The 25,556-nt window shown below is 37.4% G+C and overlaps 1 protein-coding gene across 1 annotated transcript; it reads right to left on the bottom strand.

Annotated features, from left to right (window-relative positions):
- Window positions 1-1,929: 1,929 nt before the first annotated feature.
- On the bottom strand, window positions 1,930-17,878 carry LOC104220952 (mitogen-activated protein kinase SIPK). Its single transcript, XM_009771918.2, has 6 exons — window positions 17,474-17,878; window positions 17,135-17,264; window positions 14,982-15,119; window positions 8,488-8,820; window positions 7,802-7,982; window positions 1,930-2,367 (listed from the first exon to the last, which is right to left on the bottom strand). Exons 1-6 carry the CDS (start codon window positions 17,695-17,697, stop codon window positions 2,192-2,194), a joined length of 1,182 nt encoding a protein of 393 aa, XP_009770220.1. The 5' UTR covers window positions 17,698-17,878; the 3' UTR covers window positions 1,930-2,191.
- Window positions 17,879-25,556: the final 7,678 nt, after the last annotated feature.

The following is a 25,556-nucleotide window of genomic DNA, read 5'->3' as shown; positions in this document are numbered from 1 at the left end:
CTACCAATTCAATAATTTTTAAAAATAAGGTACAGGTTAAAATGTGGTACAAATATAGGGTACGACTGTAAATAGCCCAGAAATGTTGATCCATCTTTTTGAGTTTTCTCTTCTCTTTTAGAAAACTCTCGTCAACTAATTTTGATTTTGTGGATGATTTATTTGAGCATATATGAGTTCGGATAACATCAAAAACACTAAACTAGGTGAGATTTACTTGTAGTAGCTGAATTTTTAAAATCAATTTGCATTGGAGAAATACGTAAACGGCTTATTTAAGTTGTCCTTAACAATCAAAGAAACACAAACTGACCATTTAACATTTAGACACTTCAAATGGCTATTAAGTGTATCAAGTAAATACATGGTTCTGATGTATGCGTGTTTGCTACCAAAGTGTTAGGGTGCGTGAAGTCATTTTTTCAGAAGTCAAATCAAAAAAAATTTAAAAAAAAAACAATTAATTACAAAAAAAAAAAAAAAAAAAACAGAAAAATTTGCTTGCTTGCTTAGTTAGGCGCCGCTTGGTTATGCATCTTTGTTCTTCATTATCTGGTAGTAAAATTATGAATTTAACCCTTGCCATTACTCTAGACTTCAATTTGGAACGAAGTCTTCGAAACCCATCACAACTCTTGAAATTTAAGTTTTTGTTATACCGTTCTTCATTGTCCAACATTGTGAAAGAAGCTGGGTTGTTTCGATCTGAAAATTGGAGGTCGAAATTGATTAGGTGTTTGAAGCCTTTGTTGAAAACTTCTTTGTGAAACGGAATCTACGGATTTAGGCGATTGGAGTTGATTCAATTAGCTTTGGTTCGACATTTTTAAAGTCTATTAGAAGAAGACAACGACTGGGTCTTTTGATTTTGTTATTGCTTGTAAAAATTGGGTATTGCGGTTTGATATCGGTGTTGATTAGAGTTCTCATTTCAATTTTGGACTCATTTGGTGAAGTAACGACCGAGATTGGATTGAAAAATTTGAGCAAGTCGGTAGAACACCGAAAAAAACTGTTATATTCTTCAACTCTTGTGTTCTTCAATTAATTGGGCTTAAAGTAGCGTAGCTTACGCATCGCTCCTCAATGCTTAGTCAGTAGCTACGTTTAATTTGTTGGGATTTGGGATGAAGGTGGATTTGGAGAAAGGGGATGGGGGACGCTTATGGGTGAAAGCAAGAAGATGGGGTTTATTGTTAAAACTAAGGAAAAAGATTTTTTTTTTTTGGCTTTAAATGTACTTTTTTAGTTTGTTAATTCAAATTACACGCGTCTTTCTTTAATTGATTCATTTGACATGTCATTAGCAAGTATAACTCAAACATATGATTTGTTGCACTCGGATATTTACTTGATACACTTAATAACCGCTTCAAATATTTAAATGGTAAATGGGTTAGATATTTGTTTGATCGTTAAAGGACAATTTAAATGGGCCATTTATATACTTCGCCATTTGCATTCGAAGAAAATGAGTTGCTGTAATTGATTCATTTGACATGTCATTAGCAAGTATAACTCAAACATATGATTTGTTGCACTCGGATATTTACTTGATACACTTAATAACCGCTTCAAATATTTAAATGGTAAATGGGTCACGTATTTGTTTGATCGTTAAAGGACAATTTAAATGGGCCATTTATATACTTCGCCATTTGCATTCGAAGAAAATGAGTTGGTAGAGGAATGAGGTTATGCCATAACTTGCGAATAGAATCGCCTTTTGAACATTGAGAAATGTGCAGAATTGTTATCTTAGTTTTTCTTAAATTTTTGTTTTTTTCTTTTGGTTAAGGCAATACAATGTGAACTAGGTAAAGAGGCACATTGGAGTAAACTTGTTTATTTTTTATATTTTGGGTTTGGGGGGAAACAGTTGGGCTGCTTATAAAAAATAGAATAAAAGCAAAACATGAGACAATCGACTGCTGGCGAAGAAATTAAGATAATAAAATTACATCCTGTGATACAGATATCGTCCACTATGACTTCAGTAAATTAAAACAGAACCAATACAAGCGATCCACCTCATCAGATACATCAAACAATTCTTTACACAAATCAGCTTCATAACTAAGTGTTTGCATAAGAAAGCCATCCCTGTTTCGGACGAAGTGCACACATATATACATGGAGGGACAAATTGTCAGTTGGAGATCAAACTGACAACAATCTTACCAGCAATTATTCACATATGCTGGTATTCAGGATTAAATGCAAGCGACTCCCTGTAAATCAGCTCCTTCATCTGTTCCTCCGTAAGGGCATGCTGTTCAAAGTCGAAGCTAAAGGGAGTCATGCATATGGGCTCGTCACTAATATCGTGGAGCGAGTTCAGGTAAGGATGTGCAAGTGCACCTTCAACTGAAAAGTACAAAGTACAGAAAAGGGATCAATACGTGGACCAGTTAGTCATATAAATATTCAAGAGATGACATGTAGGACGCTGAAAGGACATCTGATTGCAGCGCGGTAGCTATTTGTAAGCATGGAAAGAAAAGAAATCTCTGGTTAACCAATGAAGAGAGCTAAACATTGAATAGTAGCAAAATGCCATAAAATCCTGCATATCACTTGAAAGCAATACTGCTATTTAACCTACAATTTCAATTCATACAAGGCCAAGGAAGTGACTCAGTACAACTAAAGGTAGAAATGACACCAGTTAGCTACTTGTAGCACCTCTTTTAAAACATATCCAGTTTTTAAAAACTACTTAAAGTTTAGCCAGTTTTGGCAAACTTCAGACTAAACCCCTGCTGCTACTGCTGCTTCTTCTTCTTCCGACCTTCGGGTCTGAAGTTGGGCTCTGCCCAAACTTAACTTCATACCCCTTCAAGATATTCCCCCATAGCACGCACCGACGGAAAGTGACACTTTTAATCCTCCATCCCCCGTCTAAGCCGCCGTACTTCTCCGCGGTCACCCTTTCCAATAATCTTTCTCCTCTACCCGAAATCTCCATAACCACTTTCCTAGTGATGCCTTGTTGAAAACCCTTAAATCTTTAATCAAAATTTCACCCCAACACCTTCTTGTTGTGATAGCAGTGTTATCAACAGCGCGCTTAAAGTGCGCTTAAGCCCTGAAGCGAGGCTCAAAACATGTGGAGTGCTTCGCCTCGCTTAGTGGGCGCTTCAGGCTCTAAGGCACACTCTTCCTTGCCAATGAGCGCGACACTAAACAATTGATATTTCACTTTATCGTAAATTTTCTTTAATTTCTTTGTCCATATATTTGGTATCCATGCTTATAGATGTTAGTCTGAGACAACACATATATATTTGTAGTTTTTCTCCATTTGCGTCTTTCTTCATTAAAGCACATGCTTTATTTGCGCTTAAATCCCCAAGAGATGTTGGAGCTTTTTTGCACTTTTCGCCTTTGATAACAGTGGGTGATAGTCTCCCCATTTACCAAGAGTAACTTCTTCTCCTTACTTGAAGCATCTAGAAAATCCATCTAAACAGAGTTGCAATTCATTACATGCTTAGCTAACAGGAATGCAGCGGGAGACATACATATTTAAAATTTCCTTCTTTGACTTATGACCTAAACCCTAAAGTTCTATCCCAACATATTGCATAGTAAGGGTGATGATAACATTAATTAATCCCTCTGTCCTAATTTGTCTGATTTAACTTGTTTGGTAGTCTCTCTATATCTAGAAACTATGTAAAAAGAAAAAATTAATGAAGTCTAGAAACTATGTAATATTTAAATTCTTTTTTTCACCCTTGAAAAAATGACATGGATTGTTGGAGACTCCACAGATCATTGGTAATATGAATATTTTTTATATTTTATGCATCTTTAGCTTATGTATTAAAGTCCTCCTTTCTTTCTTAAATTACATCTATGCTAAACAACTTGGGACAAAAGGAGTAGCATCTAACCAAGTCCTTCAAGGAATGGATATAATAACTCCTTCGCCACTATGCAAATGATATATCCAGAAAATGGAGCACATACCTTGTTCGCAACATGGTAAATACTATCTATGATAATGATGTGCATGTCAAACCAATGTGTGCGCGTATTTGGTGAGAGATACCTCTGTTTCTACTAAGGTAGCAAGTAAGAATACTTTGCTTTTTGATAAGTTAGTGAGAGCAGTGTTATAAATAGCGCTCGCTACAGCGCTAAAAGCGTGTAGCGACGCGAGGCGAGGGTGTGTCACTTCAGAGGACCTGTTGCGTTGCGATTCAAAATAGTGGTCGCCTCTCTCTGTGTTGCGCGAGACGACAATGTCGCGAGAAGCGACTGTAGCAACGCAATTTTTTTTTAAAAAAAGAGAAAGGGAGAAGACTTAAGTCGGGAATTAGGACTTGACATTTGGTCTTCGAGCTTTTCACCTGCGAACAAAACAACAGAGGTTTCAGCGATTAGGGCTTTTCACCTGCGAACAAAACAACAGTCTTCTTCTTCATCGTCTGCCTTCTTCAAGCTTCAACAGAGGTTTCTTCCATTGAAAGAACAGGTATTGCTTCTTCTTCTTTCTCCTTTCTCCTTTCTCCTTTCTATTTTTTTTCCTCTGTTTTTTGTCGGAAAGAAACAGAGCCAAACAGGGTCTGTTTTTGTGCTGTATTTGTCGAGCAAAAACCGAGGTCTTTCTTCTTCTCTTAATTTTTTTTTTTTTTTTGCTCTGTTTGTCTTCTTCTTTATTTGTTGTTTTTCCAGAGGCAATTTCTTCATTTGTGTTCTTCTTTGTTTGCTGTTTCCAGAGGCAGAATCATTTCATTTTTTGCTCTGTTTTTTTTGTCTTCTTTCTTTGCTGTTTTTCCAGAGGCAGTAGCCTTTTTTTTGTTTGCTCTGTTTTTTCAATTATAGAATTATAGTATTATACAGTAGAATTAATTGCATATTGACTTGATAATTTTTTTCCATAAAACAGCGTTGATAGGTGGATATAAAAATGTAATACAATGTCCTCTTTGTCCGCCTGAGGTTAGGGAGGAAGTAAAAGCGTTTGTTGATAAGAAAAATGTGGCAAGAACTCAAATGAATTTTGAAGCATCGGTGAATCTAATTGATGAAGATGATGAAATGGATGAAGAAGGTGAAATGGGACCTCCCCCCCCCTAAAAACTCATAAGATATCTACTGGTTCTAGTGCGTCATCCACGGCACGTACGGTAACAAAAGTTCCTCTCAATCTTTATTTCTCGGCAAAACAACAAGAAAAGGGAAAAAGTGAAGAAGGTTTAGGTTTAGAAGCCAAGAAGATTTTGAGGGATCGCGCCGTAAGTGCCTTTGCAGCATGGATTTACGATGCAGGGCTTCCTTTCAACTGTGTCAACTACAAAACTTTTGATAAATTCATTGAGGCCGTAGGATAATATGGCCCAGGAATGAAGCCTCCTAGCTATCATGAAGTTAGAGTAACTCATCTTAAAAAGGAGGTGAAGAAGATAGACCAAATTATTGAGGAGCATAAAGTGGAATGGAATAAGTTTGGATGTTCCACTATGATGGATAAATGGACAGCACGGAATGGAAAAATGATCATAAATGTGTTGGTGAACTCTCCAAGAGGGAGTGTTTTTCTTGAATCTCACGATGATAGCAACTCTTATACGGATGGAAGCAAAATGTACAGCTTGTTTAGAAAGACTATTGATAAAATTGGAAAGGAAAATGTTGTACAAGTTGTTACAGATAATGCTAGTGAGAATGTTAGCGCGGGGAAGATGATGGAAGCTATGTATCCAAACATTTATTGGACTCCATGTGCTACCCATTGTATCAACTTGATGTTTGGTGACATATTCAAGGAAAACCCATATGCTTCCGATAACTTTAATACAGTTATCTTTAAAGCCTTTAACTTTATTTATACTTATGTCCTATCCTATTAAGTATTAACTATAAAATTGTAATTGTTACTTTTACGGTTTTCACTAAGGCCGTCAAGATATATTCTTACATCAGTTAGAGGCCGTTGTTGAATTTGATGAGAAAATTCACAAATGAAAGAAATTTGGTGAGACCGGCCAAGACTAGATTTCCAACGGCTTTCTTAACTTTGCATAGTTTTTACTTGCAAAAGAAAAATTTGAGAAAGCTAGTTCTTTCGAATGAATGGAAAGATAATAAATATGCAAAGGAAGCTGCGGGGAAAGAAACTGCCAAAGTTCTTATTTCTCCATCATTCTGGAATGACGTCGTTCGGGCTCTTAAAGTTGGTGGTCCTTTGATTAGGGTGCTTCGTATGGTGAATGGGGAGGGAAAACCACCAATGGGCTATCTTTATGAAGCTATGGATAGAGCCAAAGAGAGTATTGCAGCGTCATTTGAGGGAGATGTTAGGAAATATGAGAAAGTTTTTGAGATAATTGATACCAGGTGGGACAATCAACTCCATCGACCTTTGCATGCAGCAGGCCATCTTCTAAACCCGGGATTATTTTACAAGAACATTAGAGATGAAACTTTGGCTTCAGATGTGTGGATTGGATACCATGCATGTCTTGAGAAGTTGGTCCCTAATTCAACGACGATAGATCAAATAGGGGAGGAGTTTGGTAGGTACTCACAAGCAGAGGGCCTATTTGGTTTATCGGCTGCCATTAGAGCCAGAGACATAAGGTCACCAGGTAATTAACTTTAATATAGATATCCTTATAACTTTAATTTAGTTTATTTGATTTACACTTATTAACTTCTAAAATATTTTTCTATAGTTGAATGGTGGAAGCAATTTGGACATCAAACTCCAAACTTGCAAAAGTTTGCCATCAAAGTACTAAGCCTAACTTGTAGTGCATCTGGATGCGAGAGAAATTGGAGCGTATTTGAGCATGTAAGAAGCAGATTTATTATATTAATATATTCTATATTGTATTATTATTAGTATTTATTAATTAATCTAAACAACTTATGCGCAGATTCACTCCAAGAAAAGGAATAGGCTTGAGCTATCGCGTCTCAATGATCTAGTGTATATTAAATACAATAGAACATTGAGGTGACGTTATGAAGCTCGCAATACCATTGATCCAATTTTGTTGGACAACATGGACGATGCAAATGAATGGTTAACTGAAGCACCCCAAAATCATGAAGATGAACAAGTGTATGAAGGAGATGATCTTGATTGGGGTACTGTTTCTATGGCGGTTGGAGTTGAGAAATATCTATGGACTTAGAGGGAGTTCTTCAAGTTACAAGGGAAAGGGAGTAGCAAGTTCAAGCGGGTCCCTAATTGATGAAGAGTACGAGGATGGACTTAGAGGGAGTTCTTCAAGTTACAAGGGAAAGGGAGTAGCAAGTTCAAGCGGGTCCCTAATTGATGAAGAGTCCGAGGATGAAGAAGATGATAGCCAATATAATGCTAACATTCATGAAGTTGTAGAATTTGAAAATCTTGAAGAAGAATAGATGTTGCTTGTTTTAGAGTTTAGACTATTAGACTTTAATTTATGAATCTACTATGAGTCTATGACTATCTATTGAGTCTTTAATTTTTGAATGATATATTTATTAATATATTATTGTTATTGAGTTTTTAGTTATATGTATATAATCTTTTATATTTTTGTATAAATTGTCGCTTCACATCAAAAAGGCGAGCGCGTCGCTGCGCGCCTCTCGCCTCAGTAAAGCAGGCCCTCGTCACTATTTGTCGCCGCATGCTATCCAAAACACTGAGTGAGATACTAGTAAGTATATGTCCTCCTATGATTGATCTCTAGCAAGAAAACAAGAGGACACTCCTATACATTAAGTACATGTTGTAAGATGCACATGGAGAATTGATTAATGCAGCTAGGAGAGAAACTTGTCTGGAATTTCGCACCTGTTATTCTCCTTCTAGGATCAAATGTCAGCATTTTCTCGACAAGATCAATTGCAGTTGGGTGTACATGTGGAAACTTTTCAGTGAATGATTGTCGACGGTAAAGAGGAAGTTGGCGGATGTATCGTTTTGCATTCTCATTTAAAAACTCCATTTCAGCCTCTGAAGGAGTACCAATCAACTGCAAGAAGTTCCGTCATCAAAATAATTATACAAATTTGAGCATGAAGTTAAATATTGAGAGAGGTTTGGGTCATTATTATGGACTAAAAATTTATAATACAAAATAATGATACTTAATCTGAGAAATAGAATTATCTTGTTAATATGGAGAGGAAGAATGGAAGGTCAATTTGTTGCATCGTGTCCTTGAGAGAAATCATTTAATATATGCATGACCTTGCTGAGAAGAAAACATAGTTGATCACGTGTAATTCTTCATGTCTAGAGAAGCAGTTGTTCAAAAATCAAACTACATTCTGTCTGTGCTTTCTAATACAAGTTTCCTAGATTTACAACTTGATGTTTCTCTTTGTTTTAGATGAATTTGCAAAAACTGGTAGTAATTGTAAACATTAAAAAGGTGAAACGGGAAAAAAAGTCGACAAAGGAACAATGTAGCAACTAGTAAACTCATTTCTTTAATGTAGGGGGGGGGGGGGGGAGTGGTAGATATTGAATAATACCTCCATAATAAGACGCAGCTGGTGTACGTGATCTCTACCAGGAAATAGGGGTTTCCTGTCCATCAATTCCATGAAAATGCAACCCACTGACCATACGTCAATTGCTGCAGTATAGTCAGACGAATTTAACAACAGCTCAGGTGGACGATACCATCTTGTCACAACATATTCCGTCATAAAGTCAGTTTCAGAAGTGACACGAGCTAGCCCAAAATCACATATCTTTAAATCACAGTTGGCATTCAAGAGGAGATTGCTAGGCTTCAAGTCCCTGTGCAGAACATTCGCAGAATGTATGTATTTCAACCCTCGGAGGATCTGATACAAGAAATACTGCACCAAATATAGAAGTATCTAGTTTTAGTCAGACAAATTTTGACACGATAATGCATCAAAATCAACATAGCACAATGTGCACTAATATGAACAAGGAACATAGGTAAGACAACAAGCATTCTTTTCACTCCAAGCACCGATATCAAGATTCTGTAATATTCAGCATAACTCCAGGCAAAGCAACGAGAGTGTAAGGTCTTGAGCAAAGCTTAAATTGAAAAAAGCACACAATTATCCACAGGACTTCAACTCTCCTCTGAGAACATCTACAGATTGAAATTTGTAACTAATACTACAAGAGTATCCAACATACTGACATAAGCCAAGGAAAATAAAAGTGATCCTAGCAATGCATTGTATGTGTCAGTGGACTCCATTAGATTGCAAAAGATTTTTTTTTTTCTGCAATAATTTTTTAATTTAGCTCCTTCATCGGATATGTCTGCTGTGGAAATTGAAGCTTTGAACCTTTCTACTTCTAACTCAATCATTAACTTTCTTGATGATTAAATATTTCTGTTTATGCTAACCAGAAAGCCTCGTATATATACAAAGGTAGACAGTTTATGAAACGAATATGATTATCTGAAAGAAGAGCCAATAATCTATGAGGGCAGTCTCACGAATGCTATAGAATTTTACAGGAAAAAAAGGGACATATAAGTTCCACAAATTCATATGAAAGTATCTTCCATCTCTTCAAAGATTCTTAGCCGCTTTCTTTCCATATGGTCCACAAGAGTGCCAAAGGGTCCACTTCCCAAGATATACTCCGTTTCTTCTTGAATTGGAAACATCCATCATTACCCATTCAAATCCAAGCAAATTAGAGTACTCCATAACCGATAAGCCATTTGATAATAAAGAAATAAAGTGGTTCATATCTGCTAATTAAAATTATTAGGTCTAGCTCATTAATTCTCTGTCGTGAAACTGGCAAGTTTTATCTATTAAAACAGCACTATGACATACCATAGGAACAGAATGTTAACTTAAGTCCATTTAGAATATGCTACACGCCTGAGGTAGGGTTTTATTCCAAAACATAATTTGTAATTGATAAAATGCTAGTACAACCAAACCACACAGAAAACTTGGTTGGAAAGAGTAAAACTAAAGTAAAGGGGGTTGCACTAAGGACTTATGATAAGTTGGATAGAATGAAACACTTGAACTTGCATCATTGGCCGTGGGGAATTTCTTGGTTATTAACAAAGGATCTAAATGTTGGGCCTTCTACTGCCAGATTGCATAAATTAAAGTATCAACCCTTACATATATCAATCATGTGTTCCACTCACTAAATATAAAAATGAGCGTTATTGTTGGACAATTACGGTAATTTATCTCGTCTTCTCTAATTCAGGAGAACGAAGATATGAAAAAATTACTTTCACTCTCATCGCTAGAATTGACTCTTACAGGAAAGTTGATATTTAGCTTAAAGTATATATATTTATATGCACATTGCCTCGCATTTTACTCATGTTTCGTAAATTTCAGATGTGTAATCTTATAAATTGTGTTAATTCGTGGTATTTTAATGTGCAGGAGCCATCCGGAGGTAATGTGCGACAAAAGTGCACGAGTTGAAGCAGAAATGGAACAAAACGAAAAATTGGGACAGTGTAGTGCCACTGGTAGCGTGGGGCGCTACCTGTGGCCCAGTTTCCAAAACCTCAAAAATCCCAGCGCCCCACGCTACCCTGGGCGCCGGTGATGGGAAATTTCTCCTAGTTCGTCCGGGACAAGGTTATTTCAGCCCAAGCCTACCCCCCCCCCCCCAATGTGTATAAAAGCAAGTCTAAACCCATTTTGGAGGGGGAGACGCCACTTTGAGAGGGAAATACACGCACGGAACATTCGGAAGCAAGGATTCTCATTTTTTCTTTCTCTTCCCTTCCTTTAGTCTCATAGTTTATTAGTTCTAGAGTTTTTGGTGCTACATGAACGTTATAGTTTGAAGCTTGAATTGTTCTTATTATTTTTTCATATTGGTTTATTTATTCAATCTTGCACTTAATTATTTGATTGCTTGATCACTATTGAATACTATCTATAAATCTAGGATTGAACTCTGGAGAGGAAATTCTAGATTGCATATAAGATTGAGTAGAGCAAGATCTTGAACTCGAGCATCGAGAACGGATTTGCGGTTAGGATAGGGATATACCTAATCGCCTTGCTTGGTTACTATAAAGGAAATATTAATGCGTTCTTGCTAATCCTGATTCCATAGGAATATAGGCATTAGGTTAGCTTGAATAGGTTAGTAGTACTTCGGGAGAAGATTACGAGCAATATTAACCGTGTCAATCAATAAACCGGATAAACTAATTAGACGATTTAAGTGAAAAACTCAACGGAATTGTTAGCTAACCCATAGGTCTTGAATATTTTCTCCCATTGAATTCATCTTTAAGATTGCAGACTTGTTTTCTTTAATTTCTTAGTTTTCGACTCTAGATTAGTTGTAGTTAATAATCTTTAGAAAATCACTTAAATAGATTAATTGTTTGGGTTTAATTTAGTTAACAGTTATTCACAAGACCCTGTGGGAACGATATCTGGACTCACAATTCTATATTACTTGTACGACCTCATTGTGGATCTTCCTCCTCTTCCCGAGGCGGACCAAGGATATGAGCGTAGAGGGGGCACCAATATTTTTGGGCCTTACCGTCTAAACTTCTGGAAAAGTGGGTGGGAAACTAAAGAAAGAAAAGGCAAAAAGAAAAGAATCTGGTATGCTAAAGAAAAGGTAAACCTAAAGTAAGAAAAGCAAAAAAAGAAGAAGAAAAATAGCTGGCATGCTAAAGGAAAGTTGTTTACTGACAAAACAAAAAGGGAAATGATATGCTTATATCAAGAATCGATCCCATGTGAATAAACCGAAAGGCAGCGCTAAGGAACCCATCGACCAGTGACCCCAGCTAACTTTTCATTATCAGGGTACCTAGTAAAATATATCTAAGTTTTCCGGGGTATACACTCATGTAAATATAGATTTTTCCAGAAGTTAACATGTACCGGTGAAGCCCCTCCCCATAGGATAGGTCCCCCTATGTCCTCTATCTATAAGATGTATTTATCTATCTTGCAACAACAACAACAACTATGCTTTAGTTCCAAACAAGTTGGGTTCGGTATAAATCCCACCAACCATGCTCCTTTAAATTCATCCGGCCAACATTATACAAAATAAAAGAGAAAATGAAAAGTACTACTCCCTCCGTTTCATATTAAATGAGGTACTTTCCTTTTTAGTCTGTTCCAAAATAAATGACACATTTCTAAATTTGGAAATAATTCAACTTTAAACTCTTTCATTTTACTCATTTACCCTTAATGAGAAGCTTTTATAGTCACACAAATGTCATGGCCCCACAAACTTTTTACCCCTTAAGCTTTTAAGACCACAAGTTCCTAAAGTCTTCTTTTTTCTTAAACTCCGTGCCGAGTCAAACTACCTCATTTAATATGGAACGAAGGGAGTATAAGTTTTCTATATTTCATGTCAACATGAGAATCTATAATAAGACTAAAGACTCCTAGAAAGCATAGCACCCAAAGTAGACATATTAACATGACCAAATTATATCCCCAGTTAATTGGTACTCTTATATAAATCCTTTCCACTATTATGCCCTATTTTCTGCTAAATTTGCATTGATTTCTAAGATTGTAGGCCTATCGAGACAACAATAACAAAAATTACGCTTCAGTTCTAAATAAGTTGGGTCGACTATATGAATCCTTACTAACCATGTTCCCGTTTAAATTCATCTCACAAGAACATTATACAAAATAAAAACAAAAATAAAAAGTAAGATAAGTTTTCCATATTTCCTAACTGGACAGTGCTTTTTGTTGGATAACTCTAAATGGAGCATGCTTAACCCATGACAATCTCATCCGAAGGGGTTTTCAGCTTGCTAGCAGATGCTACATGTGCCAACGCAACTCTGAAACAATCAACCATTTATTTCTTCACTGTCCAGTTGCAACAGACATATGGTCCATGTTTCTTTCACTTGGTTTGCGTTGGACAATGCCATGCAGTGTCAAGGAAGTTTTTGTGAGTTGGAGTTCATGGAAAGTTGAGAAGTCCATCAAGAAAATCTGGTCTATGGTTCCTGCTGCTATATTTTGGTGCTTATGGACAGAAAGGAATCAAAGATGCTTTGATGGCATCTCAACTGCTAGATACCCACTCAAGGCTAGATGTTTGGTCACTCTTTTTAGTTGGGTTAAACTCTCCCCTATCTATAAATCTGACCAATTTATGGAATTTATCAGCTCTCTAGTCTTATGATAGATTTTTTGTTGCTCTCTTCTTAGAAGGTGATATCTTCTTTTATTTTGCAATATGTGCATCCACTGGATGCGTTTGTCAATAATACACCACTTCATAAAATATAAAAAATTCCTACTGACATGATATCTCTAATATGGCTAAAGATTCTTAGAAAGTATATGAACTAAAAAAAACATATTTAACATGACTAAAATATATCCAACTAATTGGTATCACCTAATAAATCTTTTTCTTTCATTGTACTCTATTTTAGTTAAATCTACATTGATTCCTAAAGATGGTAGGTCTTTTGAGACAACCTCCTTCCACATGATTTTAGATCTACCTCGCCCCTTTTAACACCATCACTCACCATGGTTCCAAACCTACGGACCGGACCATTTAGAGATCGACGCAAGACATGATCAAACTATCTCAAGCGATCTCCCATTTCAGTCTCAATGTGTGCTACTTGCACCTTCTACCGAATATGGTCATTTTTAATCTTGTCTAATCTTGTATGACCGTACATTCACCTTAGCATTCGCATCTCTATGCCACTCATCTTGTAAGGAATGTAATGTTATATCTTATAGTTCAAAAAGTTTACATTGGGTGCGTACTCCACCATGATTTAGTTATTTTAAAGCTTGAGAATTTTAAGTTGTGTGTATATTCCACAATGGTTATTAACATAAGTGTTGGAATAGTTATGTGAATATATGTAATTAGTCCTAGTACTGTATGTAATAGGAGTAGGTTATGTGTTATGTATACACATAAAAAGGGTCATTGTAACATAGAATATCAATAATATATGTTTTCTCCCGTGCTTTCTTACATAGTATCAGAGCATTGGTGAGATAATTATCATTGTGCGTCATTCCAACGACATCCGGGAAGAAATCAGTCGCCACCGTGCAATTTTTCGGTGACTTAAGAAGCTGCTTGCGTCAAAACCATTCTTTACCGGTGTTGTGCATAAACCAACACTTATGCATAAGTATAAACAGGGCTCATTGTAACATAGAATATTAATAATATATTTTTCCTCCCGTGCTTTCTCACAATAAGTATGTTATTTACCCTTGTATATTCAATAAGTTTATAAAGTATTTCGGATGATCTTACAAAGTTCGTGTACCTACACTATACTCATTCAACGTGAGGATGTCAAGGTAAATAAATAGTCCATGTAACGGGAAACCTTATCATTTTTATGTTTTCAGTAAGTTGACAATAACTTCATTCTAGTGAGGCAAACCTATACGGAAAGAACATCTTAAAATAAAATATACATTTCTCCCAGGAAGCGCAATAAAATATCCGGCTAGTCCGAAATGCTCACTCTAAAAGTTATCTCAAGCCAACTAAAAGCTCATATATTTTGTCCTTCCATAAACAATTTTTAGTGAGCAAGAGAGCCAAAGATTCCATAAGAGAAAATTCAAACGCCTGAAAGGAAAGTTTACATATTACTTAGCACACAAAAGTACAACTTGAACAAGAGATAAAATTTTCATTTCTCAATAAGAAATTTCCAACGCATAGAAGCCAATTTTGGCCTCATGTTGCTCCGACAAAAATTAAACTATTTAAGTAACCAATCTTCACTAGCTCAAACACTAGAAAGTTAGTTGCACGCCAGTCAGAATAATGCTTCCAATGAGACAAAACACAATATGCGGTTTAACCAACTACCAATGGTGAAAATTTCAAAACATGAGAAAAAATTTTATCCATTTAATTTTTTAAAGTGGAAAAGGAAAAAAAATCAAACTTAAAGAAACACAACGGGTACTCAGACTTTACTAGTGTTTCTGAACTGCTGTGTGAAGAAAATAGATGTTTTAGTCCAAACCTGACAGTGCTCCTCAGATAAACCCTGATTAGAGCGAATAATTTGATGGAGATCAGTATCCATAAGCTCATACGCAATATAAACATCATTAAAGGCCTCTCTCTGTGGTGGTGGAATTATATCTCTGATCGCAACAATCTGCAATTCCATATGTCACATTAGCCAACAACAAAAACTTACACAAACTCATTGAAAGCATCTATATCCAAATAGATACAATTTGGATAGGCAAAAATACTATTTGACCTCTATATATTACATGAAGACAATTCTTCACTTATATGCACGAAATACCAACAAACATGTCCCGTACCATGCAACTAAGCAAAGAAACAAACTATCTACGTCCTTTTTATTTTAAATGTAAGTAATCTATACTATACTAAAAGCATGAAGCCCCTTAGAAAAATGTTGTTCGTCTTTTTTGTCCTTCGTAAGTGCATTCTAAGTTGAATAAAATTGTAAATGTAAATTAAGGTTTTCTTTGAGAAAAAAACAAAATTGCCTATGACAAAAAAGGAAAAGAAGAAGAGAATAAGTGGGAAACTCCTTCAATAAATATCCCTAACAAAGAGCAATTGTCTTAGGTTAAAAAGGAAAAAAGAAGGAAACATATTATTTAATATCCCTATTAAAGAGAAGTCAAAATTGTCAAAGGTTCAAAAGGAAAAAAGAATAACAGAATAAGCAGGGAACTTATTACTTAATATCCCTATTAAAGAGTGTTAAAAAAGGTTAGTTAATATCCCAAATTTTGATTCTCCATGGCCACTAGGGTTTAGTTTCCTGGTTGGTTGATGCATTCATCAACCTAATTTGTTTATTGGTATGAAAACTAAGTAGTTGAGAGTTGTATTTTGTTTTGTACAATTTCAGTCCTTTTTGCATATTTCTAGCAGACTTAACATTGGCCGTGCATGACATGCTAAAGGTTTCTATGCATCCCAAAGAAAGAATATAATTTTGAAGAAGTTTATAAATTACATGTTCCTATCCAGTTATGAGTTGAGGTATGAATCACATAATTCACATATTGTGAATTTTTCAGCTGCCACTACAAAACAAAGTTCAATGCTTAGTCAACATGGATGCGAAATAATTAATTTATTTCATGGTGAGGTTTTTCCCAAGTTTTCATTACATCATATGATGCTAAAGCAAAGCCGCACAAGTAATCCATTGTTTTTTGTTTTCACCAACCACTTTCCATATTACAATTGCGGTCCTTGTTCTTCTGCCAACCACTTTCATCTTACATTCTGTTAGTTTATGTTGTTTGCATTATATTAAAGTTTTGATATCACATCTATTTGAGTATGCTGCAGATCTGAAATTAGAGTATACAGAAGTGCTTCTAATTGTTTAGATTCTAATAAAACATCTTTAAAAGAGGAATAGATACAAGACTTCAACAATGAACTTTAGGATAAAGAAGCACCTCACTTTTTAAGAGCTGTAGGAGGGACAAAAACACGTTACTAGTGCCCCTTGTGGATTCAACTTTAAGGGAAAACTTAGAGATAATGGTTGAAAGGTTTGAGGAGTCAGCAACCATGAGTTTGGTAATGATTATGAAGTCTTGGAAGGGGAAAAATATGTAAGACAGATTAATATCTCTTTAAATTTTAGATGACTTCAAAAATTTTAAAGGACATGAACAAAAAAATTCATTCACCTGAAGAGAATTATTACATCAATGTAATAACATTCAGTATTTTCCATTTAAATGAATGTTGCATCTATTTGGACTTCAATTGCTACTATAGATCATTTGTTTCTACTGTATACTAATTTTTATAGATAGACGAGCATCACACGCGTGCAGAACACATATCCTAAAGCTAGTTTAATTAATAAATGTCGACTTGATCAGCACAAAGATTGAAGATCCATGTGCAAAACAAATTATCTGTCTTTACCATTTTCTTTTTTTAAAAAAAAAAAAAAAAGACCATCTATGCTTCGTTATATCTGCAATAAGTTAATGTAATCTTCTTTTCCTATTAATTAAGTTAACAAAATTGAGTAAACTAAATTCGAACAAGTAATTACATTCAAGACCTACTGTTTCTACTATCCATATTCATATGAAATAAGCAAATATCTAAACTTACAAAGAAATACTGTCAAAATGAAAGTAATGACTCACTGACGTTTTCATGATCCATATGCCGAAGAAGCTTGATCTCTCTCAAAGTCCTCTTGGCATCAATCTTGTTATCAAAAGCATTTGCGATTTTCTTTATCGCTACGTTCTCAATTGTCTCCGAGTTCAAAGCAGAACTTCACCCCAATCAATCAAAAAAAAAAAAAAGTCAAAATCCTATTCAACAAACCACCCAGAAAGGAAAGGGTATTTCAAATTAGCAAAACTTGACCAAAAGGTAATAAGGTAACAAGTCACCAAACAAACAGAAGTCAAACTCTTATTCAACAGAGCAGCAAAGAAAACCAAAAAAAGGGCAAATTTTAGGGCATAAGGAAAAACTCACCAAACGATGCCGTAAGCACCTTTACCAATAGGCAAAATAGGAGGCTTATATTTAGCAGTAACTTCAAATATATTACCAAATATATTGTATTGAATGAACCTGCCACCGTGGCTCAACGTCGCCGGAATATTATCCATACCGGCCACCGGCTGCGGCGCCGTAGGTGGCTGCTCCGCCCCCGCATCAGACATCATCGTGTCCGTCTGCTGACCAGAACCATCCATATTTTTTTTTTGGAAAATTCGTCAACAAAAATTGTAAATCCTAGAAGAATCAATAATTACTTTTTTTCCTTTGTCTTAAAATTAGGGAAGAAGGGCCGTAGTATGTCAATGAATATGTGGAATTGTGAAAGTGGAGTTGAAGGAAGTCAAAAGACACCAATTATCTTTTTTATTTGTTTTTACTTTGTTCCTTTTCTCTTTTCTCTTTTTCTTGTTTTCCCCCAGCTGCCACATGTTTAATTTTTACTTTTTTTTATCAATATATCTATATCTATCTATTTATTTTCTATTCTATATTTATATTAAAAGCATTTTACGTTAGAATTACCATGAACCTTGTAAATTTGATGTTGTATGGGTCATTGTGATAGAATTGATTAAGTCTGCACATTTCATTCCGGTTATGACTTCTTAGGGGTCGTTTGGAAGGGTGCATAAGAATAAAGTGTATTAATAATGTTGGTATTAGTTATCCTTGCATTAGTTATGCTGACATATTTCTTATTCATTATTTGGTTTGATGTATTAAAGCATTACACAATTTCTAAAAGAATTGTTTGTTTATAAAAATGCCCTCAAAACCACTCCATCATTCTGACTTTTTAAAAGAAACATATATTGAGAAATGTTTTTATATGAAAAAGTTTTTAAAAAATTATTTTATTTGTCTACCTATATTATAATATGGAATTAAATATTTATTATAAAAAAAGAAAATATGCTAAGTATTTATTTATTTACTAGAGATATAATTTTATTGCTCACTATTTGGATTATTTTAAACTTGCATTAATATAATACAACAACAACAACAATCCAGTATAATCCCACTAGTGGGGTCTGGGGAGGGTAGTGTGTACGCAGACCTTACCCCTACCATGGGGTAGAGAGACTGTTTCCGATAGATCCTCGGCATCCCTCCCTCCAAGAACTCCCCACCTTGCTCTTGGGGTGCCTCGAACTCACAACTATTGGTTGGAAGTGGAGGGTGCTCACCACTAGAGCAATCCACTTGTGTTAATATAATAACTAGCATATTTTAATCAAGCATAAATTTTGAAGGACAGTTTTGCCTTTAACTAAGTTAATGCATGCATTAAAACCTATTGCATTGCTAATACCATGGTTTTCTATGCATTTGTTATGCATAGGATAATACCAAATAGAATGTATAATTAATGCTTGCATAACTAATGCATAGGTTTAAAATGTCTATCAAGCAAGGTATTATTAATACACAACGCTAATGCATGCATTATTTTATCTAATGCATCCTACCAAACGACCCCTTAGACTTTAGAGAAGTTGGCTCAAATCTACATCAGAGAGATTGTTTGTATGCATGGTGTGCCTGTTTCTATCATATTGGATCGGAGCACTCAATTCACATCGTACTTTTGAAAATCTTATGTAACGATTCGGCCGGTCGTTTTGAGTATTATAGCCTCGTTTTCCTATTTATTGCTTATTTTATGTTCACTTGTGTTTATGTGACTTGCCGGGGTGGTTGGTTTGGTTCCGGGGATGTTTCGAAATGAACTGGAACATGTAGTCCTAAGGTTGGAAGCTTAAGTTGAAGGAGTTGACCGGATGTTGACTTATGTGTAAACGACTCCGGAATAGAGTTTTGATGGTTCTGATAGCTTCGTATGGGGATTTTGGACTTAGGAGTACGTCCGAATATTAATTTGGAAGTTAGTAAGTCATTTTGGCTTGAATTAGTGAAAGTTTGAAAGTTGAAGGTTTGGAAAGTTAGGAGTTTAACCGAGAGCTGACTTTGTTGATACCTAGCTCGCATTATGATTCTGCGAGTTGAAATAGGCATGTTGTGTTATTTATAACTTGTGTGCAAAATTTGAGGTCAATCGGAGTTTGTTTGATACATTTTGGCATCGATTATAGAAGCTGGAAACCCATTAGTTTCAATAAGCTTGAATTGAGATGTAATTCATGTTTTGATGTTGTTTGATGTGATTTAAAGCTTCGACTAAGTTCGTATGATGTTTTAGGATTGGTTGGTATGTTTGGATGGGGTCCTAGGGGCCTCGGGTGTGATTCGGGTTGAAATCGAATTGAATTTTGGACTTATGAATTTTCTCCTATGCAGTTCTCGTACAATCGCACTTGCGAGAAATGCGCCACAGGTGCGGAGCCGCAGAAGCCGCCAAGGGGTTGAAGAAGCGGCTCTGAGTGAAGTTGGGGAGTTGCATATGTGCAAGGAAGATTTCCGCATCTGCGAGCTCGCAGATGGTGTAAGTGGTCACAGAAGCGGATTTGGACAGGGAGGCTGTTGTTGCAAAAGCGGATTTGGACAGGGAGGCTATTGTCGCAGAAGCGAAGGGTGCTCCGCAGGTGCGATCCCGTAGAAGCGGACTTAGGACCGCAGGAGCGGATCCGCATAAGCGGCTGGTCGGGAAAGTTAATGAGATTTCATAAAAGTGAGGGAATATCCGCAGAAGCGAGATGCCTGGACAGAAGGTTATAAACGAGGGTTTGAGTCTTTTCTTCATTTTTGGACGTTGGAAGCTCAGTTTGTGGCGATGTTTGAGAGGGATTTCACTACATTTCAAGAGATAAGCAACTTTTGATCACTTTTATCCACTAATATGGAATACACCTTGATTTTTACACCTTGATTATGCGTTTTAAGGTGAAATTTGGGAGATTTGTGGTCTATGTTTTGGAGAGTAAGATTTGGGGATTTGAGGTTTGATTTATGGTCGGAATTGAATGATTTTGGCCTGATTGGACTCGTTATTGAATGGGTATTTGGATTTTATAATTTTTTCGGGTTCCAAGTCGTGGAATCGGGGTTGACTTTTTGAATTTTGTTAAAGAACTTGGCTTTATCGTATGGGATCGATTCCTATAGCTTGTATTGATTATATTAAGTTGTTTGTGACTAGATTCGAGTCGTTCGGAGGCCAATTCGCGAGGCAACTGTATGTTGGAGCATTGAGTTGTGCATAGAGAGTATGAATCCCTGAAATATGTATTATATGGTTGGTGTTGAGGCCACACACATGCTAGGTCACGGGCGTGCAAGCATGCATCGTGGTAATTATGACTCAATTGATTCTGTGGTACTACGTAGATATCTAGTCTTGTTTTATCCATGTAATTCCTACGTGTTAGAGTAATTGAGCTGTGATTCATGTTAGAAATCATGTAATAAATGCCAAAGGAATTCGTTCAAAGATGTAATAAATGCCAAAGGTTTGCGCCGATAATTCACCAACCTGGTGAATAACTACATTCAGTCTTATCGCCTTGGCCGTTCATGAAATGGGGAATGGACATTGTCGGCCCCTTACTAACGGCACCAGGTAAAGCCAGATTTATTCTATTTATGACTGACTATTTCTCGAAATGGGTGGAAGCACATGCCTTCGAGAAGCTAAGAGAAAAAGAAGTCATCAGCTTCATCTGGGATCACATCATATGCCGATTCGGGATCCCTTCCGAGATTGTATGTGATAATGGGAAGCAGTTCATAGGCAGCAAGGTGACAGAATTCCTCGAAGATCATAAGATCAAAAGAATCCTGTCAACACCCTATCACCCATGTGCGAATGGACAGGCCGAGTCCATAAACAAGACCATGATTCAAAAATTGAAAAAAGGTTAGAAAAAGCGAAGGGAAAATGGAGAGAGGCATTGCCCGAAGTGCTATGGGCATACCGAACAGCTTCAAAGTCGAGTACAGGAGAAACACCGTTCTCTTTGGTATACGAGTCCAAGGCTCTGATACCGGTCGAGGTCGGAGATCCAAGTGCCAAATTTTGGCATGCCACTAAGGACTCAAACAGCGAGGCCATGACTATAGCCCTCGAGCTACTAGATGAAAAGCGAGAGACCGCACTATTCTGAATGGCCGCCCAAAAGTAGAGGATCGAGAAATACTATAACAGGAGAACAAACCTCTGATACTTCGGGGTCGACGACTTAGTCCTAAGGAAATTCACCTTCAACACTCGAAACCCAATGAAGGGAAGCTAGGCCCAAGCTGGGAAGGACCGTACTGCGTCCTCAGAATAGTGGGCAAAGGATTCTACAAACTTGGCACCATGGAAGGTGTACAACTCCCAAGCAATTGGAATATATCAATGCTCAAATGCTATTATTGCTAAGGTGTTCTATGAAAGACATCGAGGCACCCTTCGGCCCAAAAACCTTGGGTTTTAAAGCATGTGTTGCGTTATTTTCCCCTTAGATCAGATTTTATCCTGAACGGGTTTTACCGACGAGGTTTTTGATGAGGCAACATCCATATGATACCCAAGGAGAACTCATCAAGTATTCAAGGCTTCTCTTCGATCAACCTCAAATACTGGGGGGCATCACCCCGGGAGGTCGCCTCTTCAAAGAACTCAAACTATGCCAAGGAGAACCCTGATAGGAGAATAGTTTATTGGGCCAAACGGTCGAATGAACCGTGTCCATATAGAATAATTGGGCCTCCAAAGGCAAAAGAACATGTACGCATACATCAAATAATCGAGGAAGCCTCTTTGCTTACAAAAACACTTTGTGCCTAGAAGAAATCCACTACTTTTTCATAAGACGGCTCGAGGGCCAAAGGCAAGCTCTCGAAAACTCGGGGATTGTCATCGACAGTCAGCTTATAGAAGCCGTCAAAAAATCAAACTCGTAAGACCTCAATAAGGTAATTTCAAGCTCGTAAGACCTCAATGAGTCAACACCAAATGTGTAAGACCTCGATGAGGCATGCCAAAACTTATAAGACCTTAAAAAGGCATAAACCCGATATTAAGACCGAGGCTATATATCGAACTTGTAAGACCCCTAAAAAGGCATACCCTCGATATAAACGCCAAGGCCATCTCACTCGGGGACTATCGACTTCGGTCGTATCAAAAGGCTCCGGCCAAACTAACGCGGCTCGGAGACATCTGATCGCCGCCATAAAAATTAAAGGCCTCCAAATACTTCAAAAAGAACCGGTTAATCAGGCTACCCCCGATATAAGCAAAAGAGCTTCGATAATATCAGCTCCAAACAATGACAAGGCTTAGAGACAATTAGCCTTCAGCAAAAGGCTTCGAAAAATCAACCTCCAAGAGAACCTCCCGAGGTACTTGATTATCGTCGCATATCGATCCATAATCAAGGTTCTTATTTGAGCCATCGAAGAGTCAGACGAACAAAAAACATGCCAAGGCATAATCAAAACTTCAACCGATATGGGGAAAAACTATAGCCAAATCAGAGGTCGCATCAACCCAATCTAAAATGTGCCTAAGGGCCAACGCGTAAGAGCCTAAGGGCCAGCCTAAAAGGCCTAAGGGCCGGTACGTAAGAGCCTAAGGGCCAGCCTAAAAAGCCTCAAGGCTGTCTTTACTTCGAGTTCGAGCGAACGCTCGCTCGACTATTAAGCCCAAGGACTACCCGAGTTCGAACCAATTCTCACTCGAGGGACTATTCATAAAGCCTCAAGACTACCCTTACTTCAAGTTCGTGTGAACGTTCGCTCGACTATTAAGCCCAAAGGCTACCCGAGTTCGAGCCAATTCTCACTCGGGGACTATTCATAAAGCCTCAGGGCTACCCTTACTTTGGATTCGAGCGAACGCTCGCTTGACTATTAAGCCCAAGGGCTACCCGAGTTCGAGCCAGTTCTCACTGGGGGACTATTCATAAAGCCTCAGGGCTACCCTTACATAAAGTTCGAGCGAACACTCGCTCGACTATTAAGCCCAAGGGCTACCCGAGTTCGAGCCAGTTCTCACTCAGGGACTATTCATAAAGCCTCAATGCTATCCTACTTCGAGTCCGAGCGAACGCTCGCTCGACTATTAAGCCCAAGGGCTACCTGAGTTCGAACCAGTTCCCACTTGGGGACTATTCATAAAGCCTTATTACTATCCTTACTTCAAGTTTGAGCAAACGCCCACTCGACTATTAAGCCCAAAGGTTGCCTAAGTTCAAGTAAGTCCTCGCCTGGGGACTATTTGTAAAAAGCCTAAAGGCTATCCTTATTTTCAGATAATCAAATGAACACCCCCGGGAGCTAAGTCCAAAGGTTATCTTAAGAAAACTCTCAATCAAGAATTGTCAACGAGACCCAGCTCCCACCTGATTTGGACTCAGAAGTCTCGATGACCTAAGCTCGCATCAAATCAATCCAAGCTTAGTCATAAAGGTAACAAAGGACTTTAAGAAGCATCGTATCAATCAATTAATAACCTAAGGGTTTGTGATGTTTCGGGTCTAGTATTCAGACTAATCGTTAGAGTCATACGTTTGAATTCTTCGCAAACGAAGGCGAAATAAAGAAATTCTTATATTGGTAAAAGATGTTTACAAAACCCACGAGGGGCCCTTACACAGAAATAAAAGAAATCCTAATCCTTGGTCGGAGTCACTTGGTCGGCTAGAGTTCCCTCAAGAGTTGCACCCTCAACAGCTTGACCCTCAGCACCCTAGTCATCAACGGCTCCTTCCCCATCGGGGACTTCTTCTTCATCTCCACCACTCTCTGAGCCACTAGTTGAATCCTCATCAGAAGCAGGCGAGGCCGCTGACTCGTCCTCTAAGGCTTGTCAACTGAAAAATTGGAGGATGTCTCACAGGTTCCGGGCGTGCATTCTTCGAGTCTAGGAGGCGTTATATCTTTGCCCTTAGATGAGCGTGAAGATGAAGAAGCTTGATCACCTTGAGGAACGGTTCTAGAGGTCTTTGCCATTTCTACTGAAGGATTTTAGAGGAAAAAAGGAAAATTGGGCGAGAAAAAAGAGCAGGAAAGAAATAAGGAAAGCTGTTGAAAGTTAGGAGATATGATGGAGAATAAGGAGTGAAGGACTGAGGTATTTATAGTGCACACTGGGGAAACCCAACGAACGGCCAACCATCGTGATCAATACGAGGCTTTGTAAGAACTGTGAGAATGTGACTTTTTGAACGTTCCTTTCTTGTCACATCAACCGATCACGTGTTGTAACTAACATAATGATATATGTATTGAAGAGTTGAAGAATTCAAACCATTCCTTGTTATTTCATTCCAAGGAATGCGGGGACTATCTATATGCGGTTAAAATCGGGGAAGGCCAATTTTAAGGTTTCTATGGTATTTTTGGGCTGGGCTTCGATAGGATCAAAACACAACTCAAGGCTCATTCTCGAAGCACTCTCCTCGACAGGGCATATCGAAAACTCGTTATGATGCACCTCGAGGCAGACTGGAAATCGACGATCGTTATGAAAAGGCGAAAGACCCCCAAGGGCACGTGATGAGGACTGACATAGTTTGCAAAGAATAGTACAGATCCGCATTGAACCGTTATACAACTGCACCAATAGCATTTCCCCATCATGATTAGACATGTACTATGTAAGGATCCCCCCTCCTATATAAAGGGGACACTTATCATCTTGTAACCTCTCTCTCGGATAGTTATTGAATACACAACATATTGAATACAATACAACTCTCCATGCTCTTTGTTTACACTATTATTCCACACATTTATTGCTTATTCTTTCATTGTTCATTCATGGTTCATTCATTGGTCATTCATTATTCTTCATTTATTGCTTACCATTAACTGCAAAAGGCCATCTTTGAGGCCCTCATTATCATTGATTCTTCATCAATCGTTAATCGCTATTAGCCCAGCTAGACCTCGAGGCCTCGCTCCGACTAGCTCGAGGCCCAACCTCGTGAACCTATTGGTTTGCATTTCTTATTTTTTTTACTTACACTTAGCATCTATTTCCTAACAATTAATGTTAAGATAAATCACGTATTTTTAGAACCCCAAAATCAAATATAATTGTAGTAACCATTTTCAAGGTAAACATACTCATACTACACTCTGCACTTCGTGTGCAGATCCA

This window comes from Nicotiana sylvestris, chromosome 6, assembly GCF_000393655.2.
Source record: "Nicotiana sylvestris chromosome 6, ASM39365v2, whole genome shotgun sequence".
Lineage (NCBI taxonomy): Eukaryota > Viridiplantae > Streptophyta > Magnoliopsida > Solanales > Solanaceae > Nicotiana > Nicotiana sylvestris.
Note: the sequence above shows the minus strand (reverse complement) of the source record. Positions and strands in the feature narration are given on the sequence as shown.

What these genes read in the sequence shown, in the direction of transcription:
- LOC104220952 (XM_009771918.2), bottom strand. Translation starts at nt 17,697, where the DNA reads ATGGATGGTTCTGGTCAGCAGACGGACACGATGATGTCTGATGCGGGG. An exon ending in TATCTGAGGAGCACTGTCAG is followed by an intron (nt 8,821 to 14,981) that starts GTTTGGACTAAA and finishes TATTTGGTGCAG; the next exon opens with TATTTCTTGTATCAGATCCT. An exon ending in AGCTGCGTCTTATTATGGAG is followed by an intron (nt 7,983 to 8,487) that starts GTATTATTCAAT and finishes AACTTCTTGCAG; the next exon opens with TTGATTGGTACTCCTTCAGA.